Source organism: Oncorhynchus gorbuscha, linkage group LG04, assembly GCF_021184085.1.
Source record: "Oncorhynchus gorbuscha isolate QuinsamMale2020 ecotype Even-year linkage group LG04, OgorEven_v1.0, whole genome shotgun sequence".
NCBI lineage: Eukaryota > Metazoa > Chordata > Actinopteri > Salmoniformes > Salmonidae > Oncorhynchus > Oncorhynchus gorbuscha.
This window is the reverse complement of record NC_060176.1, coordinates 30536995-30557125: the sequence shown is the minus strand read 5'-3', so window position 1 is coordinate 30557125 and position 20131 is coordinate 30536995. Positions and strand designations below refer to the sequence as shown.

The window sequence follows — 20131 nt, the reverse complement described above, 5'->3', positions numbered from 1 at the left end:
GCCTTAGATAGCCCTTTTGTTCAACCCCCCACACATGCAGTGACCTCACCTGGCTTAACTGGTGCCTCTAGAGACAAAACCTCTCTCATCATCACTCAATGCCTATGTTTACCTCCACTGTATCATGCATGTTAACATTAGGCGCCTCCTCCCTACGTTTTTTATTCACTGCTTTAGCACACTCCGCCAACCCTGATGTCCTAACCATGTCTGATTCATGGCTTAGGAAGGCCACCAAAAATCCTGAAATTTCCATCCCTAACTAAAACATCTTCCGACAAGATAGAACTGTCAAAGGGGGAGGAGTTGCAATCTACTGCAGAGATAGCCTGCAGAGTTCTGTCATACTATCCAGGTCTGTGCCCAAACAATTTGAGCTTCTACTTTGAAAAATCCACCTTTCCAGAAACAAGTCTTTCACCGTTGCCACTTGTTATAGATCCCCTTCAGCCCCCAGCTGTGCCCTGGACATGACCTAAACTGGGACATGATTAACACCCCGGCCGTCTTACAATCTAAGCTAGATGCCCTCAATCTCACACAAATGATCAAGGAACCTACCAGGTACAACCTTAAATCCGCAACCATGGGCACCCTCTTAGATATCATCCTGACCAACTTGCCGTCTAAATACAACTCTGCTGTCTTCACCAGGATCTCAGCGATCACTGCCTCATTGCCTGTGTGCATAATGGGTCCGCGGTCAAACGACAACCCCTCATCACTGTCAAACGCTCCCTAAAACGCTTCAGTGAGCAGGTCTATCGAATCAACCTGGCCCATCCCGTCAGTAGAGGATGTCTGGTTGTGTTTTAAAAGGAAATTGCTCGCATTCTTAAATAAGCATGCCCCATTCCAAAAATGTAGAACTAAGAACAGATATAGCCCATGGTTCACCACAGACTGCCCTTGACCAGCACAAAAACATTCTGTGGCGTTCTGCATTAGCAGACTTTCAGGGAAGTCAGAAACCACTACACTCAGTCAGTAAGGAAAGGCTAGCTTTTTCGACCAGAAATTTGCATCCTGTAGCACTAATTCCAAAAGGTTATTGCGACACTAATGTCCATGGAGAATAAGAGCACCTCCTCCTGCCACCACCGATAAATCTATGAGAATCAATTATTTCAATAATCACTTTTCTATGGCTGGCCATGCTTATCACCAGGCTACCCCTACCCTGGTAAACAGCTCAGCACACCCTGCAGCAACTTGCCCAACCCCCCCCCCCCTCCGCTTCGCCTTCACGCAAATACAGACAGCTGATGTTCTGAAAGAGCTGCAAAATCTGGATCCCTACAAATCAGCAGGGCTAGACAATCTGGAACCTCTCTTCCTAAAACTATCAGCCGAAATTGTTGCAACCCCTATTACTAGTCTGTTCAATCTCTTTCGTATTGTCTGAGATCCCCAAAGATTGGAAAGCTGCCGCGGTCATCCCTTTCTTTATGGGGGGAGACACTCTAGACCCAAACTGTTATAGACCTATATCCATCCTGCCCTGCCTCTCTAAAATCTTTGGCAGCCATGTTAACAAACAGATCACTGACTATTTCGAATCCCACCCTACCTTCTCCACTATGCAATCTGGTCTCCGAGCTGGTCATGGGTGCACCTCAGCCACGCTCAAGATCCTAGACGATTTCATAACCGCCATCGATAAAAGACAGTACTGTGCAGCCGTCTTCATCGACCTGGCCAAGGCTTTAGACTCTGTCAATCACCACATTCTTATCGGCAGACTCAATAGCCTTGGTTTCTCAAACGACTGCCTCGCCTGGTTCACCAACTACTTCTCAGATAGAGTTCAGTGTGTCAAATCGGAGGGCCTGTTGTCCGGCCATCTGGCAGTCTCTATGGGGGTGCCACAGGGTTAAATTCTGGGGCCGACTCTTTTCTCTGTATATATCAATGATGTTGCTCTTGCTGCTGGTGATTCTCTAATCCACCTCTACGCAGACGACCAAATTCTGTATACATCTGGCCCTTCTTTGGACACTGTGTTAACAAACCTCCAAACGAGCTTCAATGCCATACAACACTCCTTCCGTGGCCTCCAACTGCTTTTAAATGCTATTAAAACTAAATGCATGCCCGTCAAACGATTGCTGACTGCACCCACCCGCCCGACAAGCTTCACTACTCTGGACGGTTCCAACTTATAATATGTGGACAACTACAAATACCTAGGTGTCTGGTTAGACTGTAAACTCTCCTTCCAGACTCACATTAAGCCTCTCCAATCCAAAATTAAATCTAGAATCAGCTTCCTATTTCACAACAAAGCCTCCTTCATTCATGCTGCCCAACATACCCTCATAAAACTGACTATCCTACCAATCCTTGACTTCGGCGATGTAATTTACAAAATAGCCTCCAACACTACTCAGCAAACTGGATGTAGTCTATCACAGTGCCATCCGTTTTTTCACCAAAGCCCCATATTACTACCAACCATTGCCACCTGTATGCTCTCGTTGGCTGGCCCTCGCTACATATTCGTCGCCAAACCCACAGGTCGTCTATAAACCTTTGCTAGGTAAAGCCCCGCCTTATCTCAGCTCACTGGTCACCATAACAACACCCACCCATAGCACACACTCCAGCAGGCGTATGTTACTGGTCATCCCCAAAGCCAACACTTTCTTGGCCATCTTTCCTTCAAGTTTCTGCTGCCAATGACTGGAACGAATTGCAAAAATAACTGAAGCTTGAGTCTTATATTTACATCTCTAACTTTAAGCATCCGCTGTCAGGGCAGCTTACCGATCACTGTACCTTCACACAGCCTATCTGTAAATAGCACACCCAACTACCTCATCCCTATATTGTTATTTATCCTTTTGCTCTTTTGCACCCCAGTATCTCTACTTGCACATCATCATCTGCACATCCATCACTCCAGTGTTAATGCTAAATTGTAATTATTTTGCATCTATGGCCTATTTATTGCATTACCTCCCTACTCTTCTACATTTGCACACACTGTACATTGGTTTTTCTATTGTGTTATTGACTGTACGTTTGTTTATGTGTAACACTGTGTTGTTGTTTTGTTTCACTGCCTTTCCTTATCTTGGCCAGGTCGCAGTTGTAAATGAGAACTTGTTCTCAACTGGCCTACCTGGCTAAATAAGGGTTAAATAAAAATAAATACATTTTAAAAAGATTGAACTCTTTGGCTTGAATGCCAAGCGTCACATCTGGAGGAAACCTGGAACCGTTGTAAGGACTTCTAGAAGAGGTGGGTGGAGGAGTCAGGCGCAGAGAGCAGGGTAGCGGATAAGTGGAGATATATTTATCTCCAAAAGAACAGAGTGTCAGTCAACGCCACACACACAGGCGATAAAAGACCCAGTCCAAAGACATCAGGACGAAACTGTTCGGGAAAATAAAATCCACAAAATAACACACACCAAATACAGAAAAACAAGCCTGCACAAAAGCCGGCGGGCCTATTGGGTTTAAATAGCCCAAAACCAAAACATAAACAAGAAACATGTGCAACTAATCAGACAACATTAAATGAAACAGAAAAGGGGATCGGTAGCAGCTAGTAGGTGATGACGACCGCCGCCCGAACAGGAAGAGGCACCATCTTCAGCAGGATTCGTAACAACCATCCCTACGGTGAAGCATGGTGTTGACAGCATCATGCTGTGGGGATGTTTTTCAGCGGCAGGGACTGGGAGACTAATCCGGATCGAGGGAAAGATGAACGGAGCAAAGTACAAAAAGATCCTTGATGAAAACCTGCTCCAGAGCGATCAGGACCTCAGACTGCAGCGAAGGTTCACCTTCCAACAGGACAACGACCCTAAGCACACAGCCAAGACAACGCAGGAGTGGCTTCAGGACAAGTCTCTGAATGTCCTTGAGTGGCCCAGACTTAATGATGGTGTTGGAGTCGTGCCTCGCCATGTGGTCATGAGTGAACAGGGAATACAGGAGGGGACTAAGCACAAACCCTGAGGGGCCCACGTGTTGAGGATCAGCGTGGCGGATGTGTTGTTACCTACCCTTACTGTCATGTCTTGTCATTATGCTTTCCCTTCTGTTCGTTTCCCCCTGCTGGTCTTATTAGGTTCGTTCCCTTTTTCTATCCCTCTCTCTCCCCCTCCCTCTCTCTCCTCTCTCTATCGTTCCGTTCCTGCTCCCAGCTGTTCCTCATTCTCCTAACTCACTCATTTAGTCTTTTCACACCTGTCCCCTATTTTGTCGTCTGATTAGAGTCCCTATTTCTCCCCTTGTTTTCCGCTTCTGTCCTTGTCGGATCCTTATATGATGTTCGCTGTGCTGTGTCATTGTCTCGCCCTGTCGTGTCTTGTCTCCTTCAGATGCTGCGTGTGAGCAGGTGTCTAAGTCTGCTACGGTCGGTGCCTTCCCGAGGCAACCTGCAGTCAATGGTCGAGTCTCCAGTCTGTCCTCGTCACTACGAGTGGATTTTAGTTTTTCATGTTTTGTTTTCTTCTTATATTGTCCAGGAGTATACTTTTGCCAGTTACTGGAATAAAGACTCTGTTTTCGCTAAGTCACTTTTGGGTCCTCATTCACCTGCATAACAGAAGGATCTGACCAAGAATGGACCCAGCGACTACGGATTCTCGTAACACTGCCATCGAGATCCAGGGAGCTATGCTCGGCAGACACGAGCAGGAATTGTCTGCTGCTCGTCATGCCGTTGAGACCCTGGCCGCTCAGGTTTCCGACCTCTCTGGACAGTTCCAGAGTCTTCGTCTCGTGCCACCAGCTACTTCCTGTGCCGAGTCTCCGGAACCTAGGGTTAATAACCCACCTTGTTACTCCGGGCAGCCCACTGAGTGCCGCTCCTTTCTCACCCAGTGTGATATTGTGTTCTCTCTCCAACCCAACACATACTCAAGAGAGAGAGCTCGGGTTGCTTACGTCATTTCACTCCTTACTGGCCGGGCTCGAGAGTGGGGCACAGCTATCTGGGAGGCAAGGGCTGATTGTTCTAACAATTACCTGAACTTTAAAGAGGAGATGATACGGGTTTTTGATCGTTCAGTTTTTGGTAGGGAGGCTTCTAGGGCCCTGGCTTCCCTATGTCAAGGTGATCGATCCATAACGGATTACTCTATAGAGTTTCGCACTCTTGCTGCCTCTAGTGACTGGAACGAGCCGGCGCTGCTCGCTCGTTTTCTGGAGGGACTCCACGCAGAGGTTAAGGATGAGATTCTCTCCCGGGAGGTTCCTTCCAGTGTGGACTCTTTGAATGCACTCGCCATCCGCATAGAACGACGGGTAGATCTTCGTCACCGAGCTCGTGGAAGAGAGCTCGCGTTAACGGTGTTTCCCCTCTCCGCATCGCAACCATCTCCTTCCTCCGGCTCAGAGACTGAGCCCATGCAGCTGGGAGGTATTCGCATCTCGACTAAGGAGAGGGAACGGAGGATCACCAACCGCCTGTGCCTCTATTGCGGTATTGCTGGACATTTTGTCAATTCATGTCCAGTAAAAGAGAGCTCATCAGTAAGCGGAGGGCTACTGGTGAGCGCTACTACTCAGGTCTCTCCATCAAGATCCTGTACTACTATGTCGGTCCATCTACGCTGGACCGGTTCGGGCTGCTTCATGCAGTGCCTTGATAGACTCTGGGGCTGAGGGTTGTTTTATGGACGAAGCATGGGCTCGGAAACATGACATTCCTCTCAGACAGTTAGGAAGCCCACGCCTATGTTTGCCTTAGATGGTAGTCATCTCCCCAGTATCAGATATGAGACACTACCTTTAACCCTCACAGTATCTGGTAACCACAGTGAGACTATTTCCTTTTGATTTTTCGTTCACCTTTTACACCTGTTGTTTTGGGTCATCCCTGGCTAGTATGTCATAATCCTTCTATTAATTGGTCTAGTAATTCTATCCTATCCTGGAACGTTTCTTGTCATGTGAAGTGTTTAATGTCTGCTATCCCTCCTGTTTCTTCTGTCCCCTCTTCTCAGGAGGAACCTGGTGATTTGACAGGAGTGCCGGAGGAATATCATGATCTGCGCACGGTCTTCAGTCTGTCCAGAGCCAACTCCCTTCCTCCTCACCGGTCGTATGATTGTAGTATTGATCTCCTTCCGGGGACCACTCCCCCTCGGGGTAGACTATACTCTCTGTCGGCTCCCGAACGTAAGGCTCTCGAGGATTATTTGTCTGTTTCTCTTGACGCCGGCACCGTAGTGTCTTCTTCCTCTCCTGCCGGGGCGGGGTTTTTTTTTGTTAAGAAGAAAGACGGTACTCTGCGCCCCTGCGTGGATTATCGAGGGCTGAATGACATAACAGTTAAGAATCGTTATCCGCTTCCCCTTATGTCATCAGCCTTCGAGATTCTGCAGGGAGCCAGGTTCTTTACTAAGTTGGACCTTCGTAATGCTTACCATCTCGTGCGCATCAGAGAGGGGGACGAGTGGAAAACGGCGTTTAACACTCCGTTAGGGCATTTTGAGTACCGGGTTCTGCCGTTTGGTCTCGCTAATGCTCCAGCTGTTTTTCAGGCATTAGTTAATGATGTACTGAGAGACATGCTGAACATCTTTGTTTTTGTCTACCTTGACGATATCCTGATTTTTTCACCGTCACTCGAGATTCATGTTCAGCACGTTCGACGTGTACTCCAGCGCCTTTTAGAGAATTGTCTCTACGTGAAGGCTGAGAAGTGCGCCTTTCATGTCTCCTCCGTCACTTTTCTCGGTTCTGTTATTTCCGCTGAAGGCATTCAGATGGATCCCGCTAAGGTCCAGGCTGTCAGTGATTGGCCCGTTCCTAGGTCACGTGTCGAGTTGCAGCGCTTTCTAGGTTTCGCTAATTTCTATCGGCGTTTCATTCGTAATTTCGGTCAAGTTGCTGCCCCTCTCACAGCTCTTACTTCTGTCAAGACGTGCTTTAAGTGGTCCGGTTCCGCCCAGGGAGCTTTTGATCTCCTCAAGAAGCGTTTTACGTCCGCTCCTATCCTCGTTACTCCTGACGTCACTAAACAATTCATTGTCGAGGTTGACGCTTCAGAGGTGGGCGTGGGAGCCATTCTATCCCAGCGCTTCCAGTCTGATAAGGTTCATCCTTGCGCTTATTTTTCTCATCGCCTGTCGCCATCGGAACGCAACTATGATGTGGGTAACCGCAAACTGCTCGCCATCCGCTTAGCCCTAGGCGAATGGCGACAGTGGTTGGAGGGGGCGACCGTTCCTTTTGTCGTTTGGACTGACCATAAGAACCTTGAGTACATCCATTCTGCCAAACGACTTAATGCACGTCAAGCTCGTTGGGCGTTGTTTTTCGCTCGTTTCGAGTTTGTGATTTCTTATCGCCCGGGTAATAAGAACACCAAGCCTGATGCCTTATCCCGTCTCTTTAGTTCTTCTGTGGCTTCTACTGATCCCGAGGGGATTCTTCCTTATGGGCGTGTTGTCGGGTTGACAGTCTGGGGAATTGAGAGACAGGTTAAGCAAGCACTCACTCACACTGCGTCGCCGCGCGCTTGTCCTAGTAACCTTCTTTTCGTTCCTGTTTCTACTCGTCTGGCTGTTCTTCAGTGGGCTCACTCTGCCAAGTTAGCTGGCCATCCCGGCGTTCGAGGTACTCTTGCTTCTATTCGCCAGCGCTTTTGGTGGCCTACTCAGGAGCGTGACACGCGCCGTTTCGTGGCTGCTTGTTCGGACTGCGCGCAGACTAAGTCAGGTAACTCTCCTCCTGCCGGTCGTCTCAGACCGCTTCCCATTCCTTCTCGACCATGGTCTCACATCGCCTTAGACTTCATTACCGGTCTGCGGGGAAGACTGTGATTCTTACGGTTGTCGATAGGTTCTCTAAGGCGGCACATTTCATTCCCCTCGCTAAGCTTCCTTCCGCTAAGGAGACGGCACAAATCATCATCGAGAATGTGTTCAGAATTCATGGCCTCCCGTTAGACGCCGTTTCAGACAGAGGTCCGCAATTCACGTCACAGTTTTGGAGGGAGTTCTGTCGTTTGATTGGTGCTTCCGTCAGTCTCTCTTCCGGTTTTCATCCCCAGTCTAACGGTCAAGCAGAAAGGGCCAATCAGACGATTGGTCGCATACTACGCAGCCTTTCTTTTACAAACCCTGCGTCTTGGGCAGAACAGCTCCCCTGGGCAGAATACGCTCACAACTCGCTTCCTTCGTCTGCTACCGGGCTATCTCCGTTTCAGAGTAGTCTGGGTTACCAGCCTCCTCTGTTCTCGTCCCAGCTCGCCGAGTCCAGCGTTCCCTCCGCTCAGGCGTTTGTCCAACGTTGTGAGCGCACCTGGAGGAGGGTGAGGTCTGCACTTTGCCGTTACAGGGTGCAGACTGTGAGAGCCGCCAATAAACGTAGGATTAAGAGTCCTAGGTATTGTCGCGGCCAGAGAGTGTGGCTTTCCACTCGTAACCTTCCCCTTACGACAGCTTCTCGTAAGTTGACTCCGCGGTTCATTGGTCCGTTCCGTGTCTCCCAGGTCGTCAATCCTGTCGCTGTGCGACTGCTTCTTCCGCGACATCTTCGTCGCGTCCATCCTGTCTTCCATGTCTCCTGTGTCAAGCCCTTTCTTCGCACCCCCGTTCGTCTTCCCTCCCCCCGTCCTTGTCGAGGGCACACCTATTTTCAAGGTACGTAGGATCATGGACATGCGTTCTCGGGGACGTGGTCACCAGTACTTAGTGGATTGGGAGGGTTACGGTCCTGAGGAGAGGAGTTGGGTTCCATCTCGGGACGTGCTGGACCGTTCGCTGATTGATGATTTCCTCCGTTGCCGCCAGGATTCCTCCTCGAGTGCGCCAGGAGGCGCTCGGTGAGTGGGGGGGGTACTGTCATGTTTTGTCTTATATTGTCTTGTCATTATACTTTCCCTTCTGTTCGTTTCCCCCTGCTGGTCTTATTAGGTTCGTTCCCTTTTTCTATCCCTCTCTCCCCCTCCCTCTCTCTCCTCTCTCTATCGTTCCGTTCCTGCTCCCAGCTGTTCCTCATTCTCCTAACTCACTCATTTAGTCTTTTCACACCTGTCCCCTATTTTGTCGTCTGATTAGAGTCCCTATTTCTCCCCTTGTTTTCCGCTTCTGTCCTTGTCGGATCCTTATATGATGTTCGCTGTGCTGTGTCATTGTCTCGCCCTGTCGTGTCTTGTCTCCTTCAGATGCTGCGTGTGAGCAGGTGTCTAAGTCTGCTACGGTCGGTGCCTTCCCGAGGCAACCTGCAGTCAATGGTCGAGTCTCCAGTCTGTCCTCGTCACTACGAGTGGATTTTAGTTTTTCATGTTTTGTTTTCTTCTTATATTGTCCAGGAGTATACTTTTGCCAGTTACTGGAATAAAGACTCTGTTTTCGCTAAGTCGCTTTTGGGTCCTCATTCACCTGCATAACACTTACCAGCTGGGGGCCACCCATCAGGAAGTCCAGGATCCAGTTGCAGAAGGAGGTTTTTAGTCCTTAGCTTATTGACGAGCTTTGAGGGCACTATAGGTGTTGAACGCTGAGCTGTAGTCAACGAATAGCATTCTCACATAGGTGTTCCTTTTGTCCATTTACATTTACATTTACATTTAAGTCATTTAGCAGACACTCTTATCCAGAGCGACTTACAAATTGGTGCATTCACCTTATGACATCCAGTGGAACAGCCACTTTACAATAGTGCATCTAAATATTTTAAGGGGGGGGGGTGAGAAGGATTACTTTATCCTATCCTAGGTATTCCTTAAAGAGGTGGGGTTTCAGGTGTCTCCGGAAGGTGGTGATTGACTCCGCTGTCCTGGCGTCGTGAGGGAGTTTGTTCCACCATTGGGGAGCCAGAGCAGCGAACAGTTTTGACTGGGCTGAGCGGGAACTGTACTTCCTCAGTGGTAGGGAGGCGAGCAGGCCAGAGGTGGATGAACGTAGTGCCCTTATTTGGGTGTAGGGCCTGATCAGAGCCTGGAGGTACTGAGGTGCCGTTCCCCTCACAGCTCCGTAGGCAAGCACCATGGTCTTGTAGCGGATGCGAGCTTCAACTGGAAGCCAGTGGAGAGAGCGGAGGAGCGGGGTGACGTGAGAGAACTTGGGAAGGTTGAACACTAGACGGGCTGCGGCGTTCTGGATGAGTTGTAGGGGTTTAATGGCACAGGCAGGGAGCCCAGCCAACAGCGAGTTGCAGTAATCCAGACGGGAGATGACAAGTGCCTGGATTAGGACCTGCGCTGCTTCCTGTGTGAGGCAGGGTCGTACTCTGCGGATGTTGTAGAGCATGAACCTACAGGAACGGGCCACCGCCTTGATGTTAGTTGAGAACGACAGGGTGTTGTCCAGGATCACGCCAAGGTTCTTAGCACTCTGAGAGGAGGACACAATGGAGTTGTCAACCGTGATGGCGAGATCATGGAACGGGCAGTCCTTCCCCGGGAGGAAGAGCAGCTCCGTCTTGCCGAAGTTCAGCTTGAGGTGGTGATCCGTCATCCACACTGATATGTCTGCCAGACATGCAGAGATGTGATTCGCCACCTGGTCATCAGAAGGGGGAAAGGAGAAGATTAATTGTGTGTCGTCTGCATAGCAATGATAGGAGAGACCATGTGAGGTTATGACAGAGCCAAGTGACTTGGTGTATAGCGAGAATAGGAGAGGGCCTAGAACAGAGCCCTGGGGGACACCAGTGGTGAGAGCGCGTGGTGAGGAGACAGATTCTCGCCACGCCACCTGGTAGGAGCGACCTGTCAGGTAGGACGCAATCCAAGCGTGGGCCGCGCCGGAGATGCCCAACTCGGAGAGGGTGGTGAGGAGGATCTGATGGTTCACAGTATCGAAGGCAGCCGATAGGTCTAGAAGGATGAGAGCAGAGGAGAGAGAGTTAGCTTTAGCGGTGCGGAGCGCCTCCGTGATACAGAGAAGAGCAGTCTCAGTTGAATGACTAGTCTTGAAACCTGACTGATTTGGATCAAGAAGGTCATTCTGAGAGAGATAGCGGGAGAGCTGACCAAGGACGGCACGTTCAAGAGTTTTGGAGAGAAAAGAAAGAAGGGATACTGGTCTGTAGTTGTTGACATCGGAGGGATCGAGTGTAGGTTTTTTCAGAAGGGGTGCAACTCTCGCTCTCTTGAAGAGAGTCCAGGTGGGAAAGGCAGTGTGGAGTGCAATAGAGATTGCATCATCTGTTGATCTGTTAGCGCGGTATGCAAATTGAAGTGGGTCTAGGGTTTCTGAGATAATGGTGTTGATGTGAGCCATGAGCAGCCTTTCAAAGCACTCCATGGCTACAGATGTGAGTGCTATGGGTCGGTAGTCATTTAGGAAGGTTGCCTTAGTGATCTTAAGCACAGGGACTATGGTGGTCTGCTTTTAAAACATGTTGGTATTACAGACTCGGACAGGGAGAGGTTGAAAATGTCAGGGAAGACACTTGCCAGTTGGTCAGCGCATGCTCACAGTACACGTCCTGGTAATCCGTCTGGCCATGCGGCCTTGTGAACTAACCTGTCTCACGATGGTCTAATCCCAGCTCACATTCCCTATTAATGGGTGAACAATGCAACGTTGGTGAATTCTGCTTCACAATGATAGGGAGAGTCGACATCGAAGGATTAAAAAGCGACGTCGCTATGAACGCTTGACCTGTTTAAAGGTCTTACTCATATCGGCTGCAGAGAGCGAATCAATCGCATTGATTCATTCCTCTAATACAATCGAATCTCTTCAAACTAAAAGGTATTGTTCGTGCATTTAGATACGTAACGAATAGCCTTGAAAGGCAAGGATGCCCATCCCTAGATATTATTCAATTCAAAGTAGTTTCTTCAAACTACAGGAGATGGAGGCGGTATATTATATATTGTTTTCTTGGTGTTAGATCGTTATTTTTGTGTTGCGTTAGAGTCATTTATTTACATGTGCATTGCTAACTTCAATGGCAAGTAGCTAGCTAGCTACCAGAGTGCAGTTTTCTCTGCTGGAATTGCTAATGACAATGTAGTGATTTAAAACATTTTTTTTTGTCAGATTCAAGCTCTGCATATTCAAACTGCGCAACACAACGAGAGGGTAAGAAAAAACAGGGATGTTCTCAATTAGCTTATCGATAGTACTGCATTTTTGGGCATTCAAGAGTTGGCTTTTACTTAGGGGCACGATGAGAGGGAAAGTTCCGGTAAAAAGGGCAACTACAGGGAGTTTGCAGAGGTAATTGCACATTACGATGCTTTATTTGCTGAGCATATGGAAGTTTCTACTGTCTTCTCTGGGATGTCAAAATCAATTCTGAATGAGCTTCCATCGCATCATCCATTAAAAGTGAGATTACAACTCACACTCAAGTGTGCTTTCCACTTTCCTCTGGTATTTACTTAGCAAATGTGATAACACATCTTAACTCCCGATAGACGCAAGCAAAAACTCTTTACATATAGCCTAAGCTACACCTAAACATTTGTGATTTGACATGCTTGTATGGGATGAAAAACTAGACCATTTTTAAGTAGGCTAATGAAAAAAGCAAGTGCATACAGCCTATGCTCCTTGTCCATCTGGTCAGGGTAAACAAATTGGTAATGTTATGTTATAGTCCATTTTTTGTGTCAGGAGAAAATGTGAATGTGGTCAATTTTGGTTTATATTCCAACGGGCTCGCTAGGGTGCCAAGACCTTTTCAATACAACAGTATTAACTAGAATGAATGAATTATCACAATAGCGATGACACAGGCTGTGAGTACATTTTTAATTGGGCCTACATGATGCAAACAAGCATAAAGCAAGCTCAGCCCTGTGAGTTCTATGGTCCATCAGCTGTCTCTGTGTAGAGGAAACCCCATCGTTTAGTCTATTCTAACAATAATTCATATGAACAAGTGCAAGGTTCCTGCAGTTTGACATGGTTTTAATCCTCACCAGGGCCAGGAGTTTTTACAGTTTTTCAAAACCTTAACAGTGATTCATCACTGTCTTACCCTATAGGGTCAGGAGTTTTACCTGGTTAGGTCACCAGATAAGGAAAAACTCCAGCCCCCAGTTTTTTTTGGCCTCAATCAATCTCTGCTGTGATCCCATCCCAACACGGTGTAAGTAGACCTCATGTTTGGATAAATACCATAGTAGACCAGCAACTAACACAATTGTATTATTACACATATACTGTACATCAATAATTGAACTGCTTGCTTAAATGTGTTGTGTTATTGTGTATTTCTTCCCTGTCAAATCCTGTCCTGCCCTCAGTGGAAGAGTTGAGCTCTTCTCCAATATGCATACATGATCAGCCTGTTCTGTACTGAAGTCTCTGAACACATCAACCTCTGTCCTGCACTGAAGTCAAGCCTCTGAACATCTCAACTCATGCCTCATACCCTCATTCAATCACTGCTGTGATCCCTTCCCAACACTGTGGAAGTAGCCCTTATTTCCATTCCCCATAATATTTTACTGTAAATGTTTTTATTAAACATTTTAGGTTAAAATAATTTGCCTTTGACAATTTTTCAAACACGCTTTGTCATCTCCCTTCCTCCTACACTTTTCAAGTCACCAGCCTCCATTGCATCTGTTATGTCACAGTTATGACAACATTATGTAGGCTATATGAGTGCTGCATTTCAAATAGCCCAAACAACCTGTGTTATAACGGTGAATGGTGAGGAAAACATTTTTCGTTTCAGTCGGGGAAAACCATTTTTGCTTTCTTCCTTTTCTTGGTAAACACTCGCTGCTGCAAATCGATGTTGGCCCCTAAATTTGAAAAGGCTGCAGTGAAAGGGGAAACACATTGTGTGTGTGTGCGCGCATGCATCTGTGTCTCTATGTGAGTGAGTGTGCATGCTAGCGTGCCTGTGAATATCTAAACCCCATTCCGTATAGTTCAGACACACACGTACAGTCAGAATGGTAGGAGTCACAAAGGCCCAGCAGATTCTCCAGAAGCGGTTTGGTTGGAAGCCAATCATCATTTCAATGTCCTCGCAGAACCTCTGCAGGCCTAGGAAGAGGGGAATAAAGACAGAAAGAGGGAGAGTCAGTCAACTCGACTGCTCAGGTGAGGGGAGTAGAGACAACCCGACAGAAAAAAACATCCATCCAAAATGGAACCCAATTCCCTATCTGTATACGCTTCTGGTCAAAAATAATGCACTATGTAGGGAATAGGGTACCATTTGGGACTAACACAGAGAGTGAACCAGATTCACCCAGAGCTACAGACAAGAGAGCTCCACACTGGCCCCCTACAAGGCACATCCATTCCCAGGGAGAACCCAGGGCATTTATTATCCTTCAAAAAAACGTGGCTTGACGATTGTCACAATTGTTGCCAGCGTATTGACCGACAAATTTAGCAAGAGATGAGTCACAAGCCACACAATAATTTCACTGGAACCACCTCTGCTGATGCTGTGACGATTTGGAGTACAGTATGTTCCATATACTCACAGGTCTACTTCAGACCTGGAAGCGAAAAGAAAAAAAATGCCTGTTTAGGCGAGATGCTGGCTAGCGGAGTAGAGCACACGCTAGGAGCTCAGATGCAATAATTGAATAACCTAATAACCTAATAAACAATGTTTCAACAGACAAGCTGTCTTCATCAGGGTATAATGACAAACACTGCGGGTCACTAGTTTATAAAGTGTCAAAGAACACACACAGGTGTCTGTAATCATGGCCGGGTGTGGCCTGTTATCAATGGTTAATTCTCAGATATGAGAAGAACATACAAAAGCATGAACGGATAGCATACAATAATAGATACAATTTGGCTACATAGGCCTACAAAATAAAATCACAATAATCACAAAAATGGCTTCAGATCAAAGTCTACGTTGACATCGAAGCGAGAAAGGGTCTTTAATTATAGATCCAGGCAGCCTCTCATTTGAACAATAAATTGTTGAGGTCACCCCCTCTCCTAGGGAGGGTGACATGTTCAATTCCGATGTAATGTAGTGACAAAATTGAGTAGTTCACTTCCAAAAAGTGGGCCACAACTGGGTAAGTCGTGTTTTTGCACCTAATGGTGCTACAATGCTCCGAGATTCGTACTTTTAATTTACGCTTTGCTTCACCCACATAATTTTTACCACAGGGACAAATTATAAGATAAATAACTGCCTTAGTGGAGCATGTGGTAACAACTTTGATTGGGATCGGTTTCCCTGTTTGGGGGTGTTTGAAGGATCTACATTTGTAAGTGCCATTGTATTGAGCGCAGCCATTACACTTGTAGTTTCCATCCAGTAGAGGTGCAAATAGATGTTGTACAGGGATATTTTGGGGTGGTAAACCAGGGTTTACCAATTGACCTGATCATTGGTCCATTAGAATGGTAACACAGACATCTAGTGGTCAGAATGAGAAGTGCTCAAGCCCCCTGTCGGAGAGAGATAAAGTTGCCCCTAGACACTGATCTAAGGTCTGTTTGGTGTTTTTAATCACAACAGTTAGGACAAGGATTTAAGGATTAAGCTGAACCTAGATCTGTGCTTAAGGGAAATCTAGGTACCTGGTCTGGAGCCTCTTAAAGCCCATTTACACAGACAAAACCTTTTTTTTGTAAGTCTTCTTTTATTTGTGAAATTACTTTTGGATAAAAACACTGTATATTTTCAACACAAAAAAAACAGATCAAGACCTACTCATTATCTTGTTTTTTCATAGACCATGTAACCAAAAAACAGGTAACAGATCTGTGAGACTAGAGAGGTTTACATTTGCAGGTAAATACATTAAAACTTTAATTGTTTAACACCTCCCTGATTTGATTTGAAAATAGCCACCATGGTTTAACAACCTCAGCACCACAGACTAGAAGTCCTGTTTCATACTGTACTTGTGCTTTCTGTGTTTATGTTGTTTAGCCAAGACAATGTTGAATGGCTATGAGGCTTTTCTGATTCTGACTTGATAAAGTGAGATAAGAGTAGGATGAATTTGCCCCCTGAGACAATGATCTGAATGCAGTTTTGCAATCTTTTTCATAATGTTTAGAATAATATTAATAATTGTATATGCCATTTAGCAGATGCTTTTATCCAAAGCGGTTTAGTCATGAGTGCATCAATTTTTCATATGGGTGGCCCCAGCAGGAATCAAATCCACAGCACTTGGCGTTGCAAGCGCCATGCTATACCGACTGTGCCACACAGGACCACAGTTAGGATTTAGGGAGGGTAAGCTGATCCTAGATCTGCGCCCGAAGAGCAACTTCGGAGCTATCAGAGAGTATAGTCAGGTAAACAAAAGGTCAAAAGTAACTTTTATTCTACTACTCACCATAGAAGTAGGAGATTCCGATCAGCTCACAGATGGCAATGATTACCAGAGAGTAAGAAGCAGCGTATGTGTCCACCAACTGGAGCATGTACATCCCATTCTGTTAAACACACAGAAACACAAAAATCGTACACACACACACACACACACAACGTAAACTAGTGATGCCATAGCCAGTGTCATCACTGGCTTACATCTGAAATGCCACCCTATTCCCTACGAAATGGCACCCAGGTAAAAAGTAGTGCACTATATAGGGAATAGGGTGCTATTTGGGACGCATATTTCAGTAAACTCTTGTCGTGGTGTGTTTTTTGTCCTATATTTTTAATCCCAGCCCCGTCCACGTAGGAGGCCTTTTGGTAGGCCACATTGTAAATAAGAATTTGTTCTTGCTTAGTTAAATAAAGGTTAAATAAATCAAATAAAAATACAATGTGTGTGTGTGTGTGTGTGTGGCTGGACATACAGTGCCTAATGAAAGTCTACACACCCCTTGCAGTTTTCACCTTCAACTGCCCTAAAATTAAATTAGATGTTTTTTCCAACTTATTTAGCTATACAACCTGCTCCACATTTTCTATAATTTTCACAATTATAGACAATCTTCTCAATTAATAAAAATAAAATAAAACATGTCTTGATTATATGTCTTCACACACCCTTGGTGGTATCAGCTTTGGCAGCAATAACAACTGTGAATAATTTTGAATAAGATTGCACCAACTCTTAGGGCAACATATATCAGAAATGTCAGAATTGCTCAAAGTCAATACATTTGGTTGGGAATCATTGATGGACAGCAATATTCAAACTTCGTTGCCAAAGGTACCTTCACCAAGTATTAACTGTGGGGTGTGAAGACATACGCGATCAATACATCTTCGTTTTATGCGTGCGTGTGCCCGCATACGTGAATGCTCTTTGTGTGTGTGCTAGCATGTACAGTGGGGAGAACAAGTATTTGATACACTGCCAATTTTGCAGGTTTTCCTACTTACAAAGCATGTAGAGGTCTGTAATTTTAATCATATGTACACTTCAACTGTGAGAGACGGAATCTAAAACAAAAATCCAGAAAATCACATAGTATGATTTAAGTAATGAATTAGCATTTTATTGCATGACATAAGTATTTGATACATCAGAAAAGCAGAACTTAACATTGGTACAGAAACCTTTGTTTGCAATTACAGAGATCAGACGTTTCCTGTAGTTCTTGACCAGGTTTGAACACACTGCAGCAGGGATTGTGGCCCACTCCTCCATACATACCTTCTCCAGATCCTTCAGGTTTCGGGGCTGTCGCTGGGCAATACGGACTTTCAGCTCCCTCCAAAGATTTTCTATTGGGTTCAGGTCTAGGCTGGCTAGGCAACTCCAGGACCTTGAGATGCTTCTTACGGAGCCACTCCTTAGTTGCTCTGGCTGTGTGTTTCGGGTCGTTGTCATGCTGGAAGACCCAGCCACGACCCATCTTCAATGCTCTTACTGAGGGAAGGAGGTTGTTGGCCAAGATCTCGCGATACATGGCCCCATCCATCCTACCCTCAATACGTTGCAGTCGTCCTGGCCACTTTGCAGAAAAGCATCCCCAAAGAATGATGTTTCCACCTCCATGCTTCACGGTTGGGATGGTGTTCTTGAGGTTGTACTCATCCTTCTTCTTCCTCCAAACACGGCAAGTGGAGTTCAGACCAAAAAGCTCTATTTTTGTCTCATCAGACCACATGACCTTCTCCCTTTCCTCTGGATCATCCAGATGGTCATTGGCAAACTTCAGACGAGCCTGAACATGCTTTGGCTTGAGCAGTGGGACCTTGCATGCGCTGCAGGATTTTAATCCATGATGGTTTAGTGTGTTACTAATGGTTTTCTTTGAGACTGTGGTCCCAGCTCTCTTCAGGTCATTAACCAGGTCCTGCCGTGTAGTTCTGGGCTGATCCCTCACCTTCCTCATGACCATTGATGCCCCATGAGGTGAGATCTTGCATGGAGCCCCAGACCGAGGGTGATTGACCGTCATCTTGAACTTCTTCCATTTTCTAATAATTGCGCCAACAGTTGTTGCCTTCTCACCAAGCTGCTTGCCTATTGTCCTGTAGCCCATCCCAGCCTTGTGCAGGTCTACAATTGTATCTCTGATGTCCTTACACCCTCTCTGGTCTTGGCCATTGTGGAGAGGTTGGAGTCTGTCTGATTGAGTGTGTGGGCAGGTGTCTTTTATACAGGTAACGAGTTCAAACAGGTGCAGTTAATACAGGTAATGAGTGGAGAACAGGAGGGCTTCTTAAAGAGAAACGAACAGGTCTGTGAGAGCCGGAATTCTTACTGGTTGGTAGGTGTTCAAATACTTATGTCGTGCAATAAAATGCAAATTAATTACTTAAAAATCATACAATGTGAATTTCTGGATTTTTGTTTTCGATTCCGTCTCTCACAGTTGAAGTGTACCTATGACAAATCTCCCCACTGTATGTACGTGTGTGTGTAATTCCCGCATGTCTGCGTTTGTGTGTGTGTGAGTGTTTGTTTGTGTGAGTGGTGCTCTGTACCTCTGTGACCATAGGGAATCCCAGGAAGAAGAAACATGCACAACAGATGAGTGTGAACAGAGGCTTGTTCTTTCTCAGGTACTGGGGGAACTCATCTGACACCGACGTCACTATGGTCTCAATGGTGGCAAACTGTGACAAAGGAGAAGAGCGAGGTAAGAGAGGAGAGGAGGGAGAGAGGAAAAGATAAGAGAAAAGAGGGGAGACAGCAGCAAGAGGGAGGACAGGAGAGGAAAGAAAAAAAGAGAGAGGGCAGAGGGGAGATAGGGGAAAGACAAATGTGAGAGAGGGCCGATAAGAGAGGAAAGTCAAGGAAGAGAGGCGAGACAACAGTGGAAGTCAATGACAGTGAGGGAGAGAGAGTCATTACAATCACACAGGAGATACAGTATCTGTGGACAAAGGGAGCCGAGAGAGGAGAAAGATAACAGAGATTGAGAAATAACACCTGTTTAAAAGAGACACCAATGAGACAAGAGTGGGAGCAGAAGAAAGTGACAAGAGGGGCCAAGAGGCCAGAGGACAAGTGCAGAGAAAAGAAAGGATGAATACACAGATCAAGCAGAGAGAGAGAGAGAGAGAGAGAGAGAGAGAGAGAGAGAGAGAGAAAGAGCAGAGAGAGAGAGAGCACGAGAGAGAGAGAGAGAGCACGTGAGAGAGAGAGAGAGAGAGAGAGATGAGAGAGAGAGAGAGAGAGAGAGAGAGAGAGAGAGAGAGAGAGAGAGAGCACGTGTGAGAGAGAGAGAGAGACAGAGCACATGTGAGAAAGAGAGAGAGAGCACGAGAGAGAGAGAGAGAGAGAGAGAGAGAGAGAGAGAGAGAGAGAGAGAGAGAGAGAGCACGTGTGAGAGAGAGAGAGCATGTGTGAGTGAGAGAGAGAGCGAGAGCACGTGAGAGAGAGAGAGAGCACGTGTGAGAGAGAATTTGAGAGAGAGAGCACGTGTGAGAGAGAGAGAGAGAGAGAGAGAGAGAGAGAGAGAGAGAGAGAGAGAGAGAGAGAGAGAGAGAGAGAGCACGTGTGAGAGAGAGAGCACGTGTGAGAGAGAGAGAGAGAAAGCACACGTGTGAGAGTGAGAGAGAGAGACAGAGAGAGAGAGAGAGCACGTGTGTGAAAGAGAGAGAGAGAGAGCACGTGTGAGAGAGAGCACGTGTGATAGAGAGAGAGAGCACGTGTGAGAGCACGTGAGAGAGAGAGAGAGAGAGAGAGAGAGAGAGAGAGAGAGAGAGAGAGAGAGAGAGAGAGAGAGCACGTGTGAGAGAGAGAGAGTACGTGTGAGTGAGAGAGAGAGCACGTGTGAGAGCACGTGTGAGAGAGAGAGAGAGAGAGAGAGAGAGAGAGAGAGACGTGTGAGAG

General features: G+C 46.6%; 1 protein-coding gene across 1 annotated transcript in view; it reads right to left on the bottom strand.

The window, feature by feature from the left end:
- The window catches only part of LOC124032967 (sodium- and chloride-dependent glycine transporter 2-like), a 64261-nt gene that overhangs the window by 5030 nt on the left and 39100 nt on the right, over positions 1-20131 (bottom strand). The window contains exons 11-13 of the mRNA XM_046344911.1: positions 18778-18909; positions 16223-16322; positions 13834-13934 (exon numbers count right to left, since the gene is read on the bottom strand). Of these exons, the coding sequence (XP_046200867.1) occupies positions 13834-13934; positions 16223-16322; positions 18778-18909 (333 nt within the window). The remainder of the gene's footprint in view (positions 1-13833; positions 13935-16222; positions 16323-18777; positions 18910-20131) is intronic.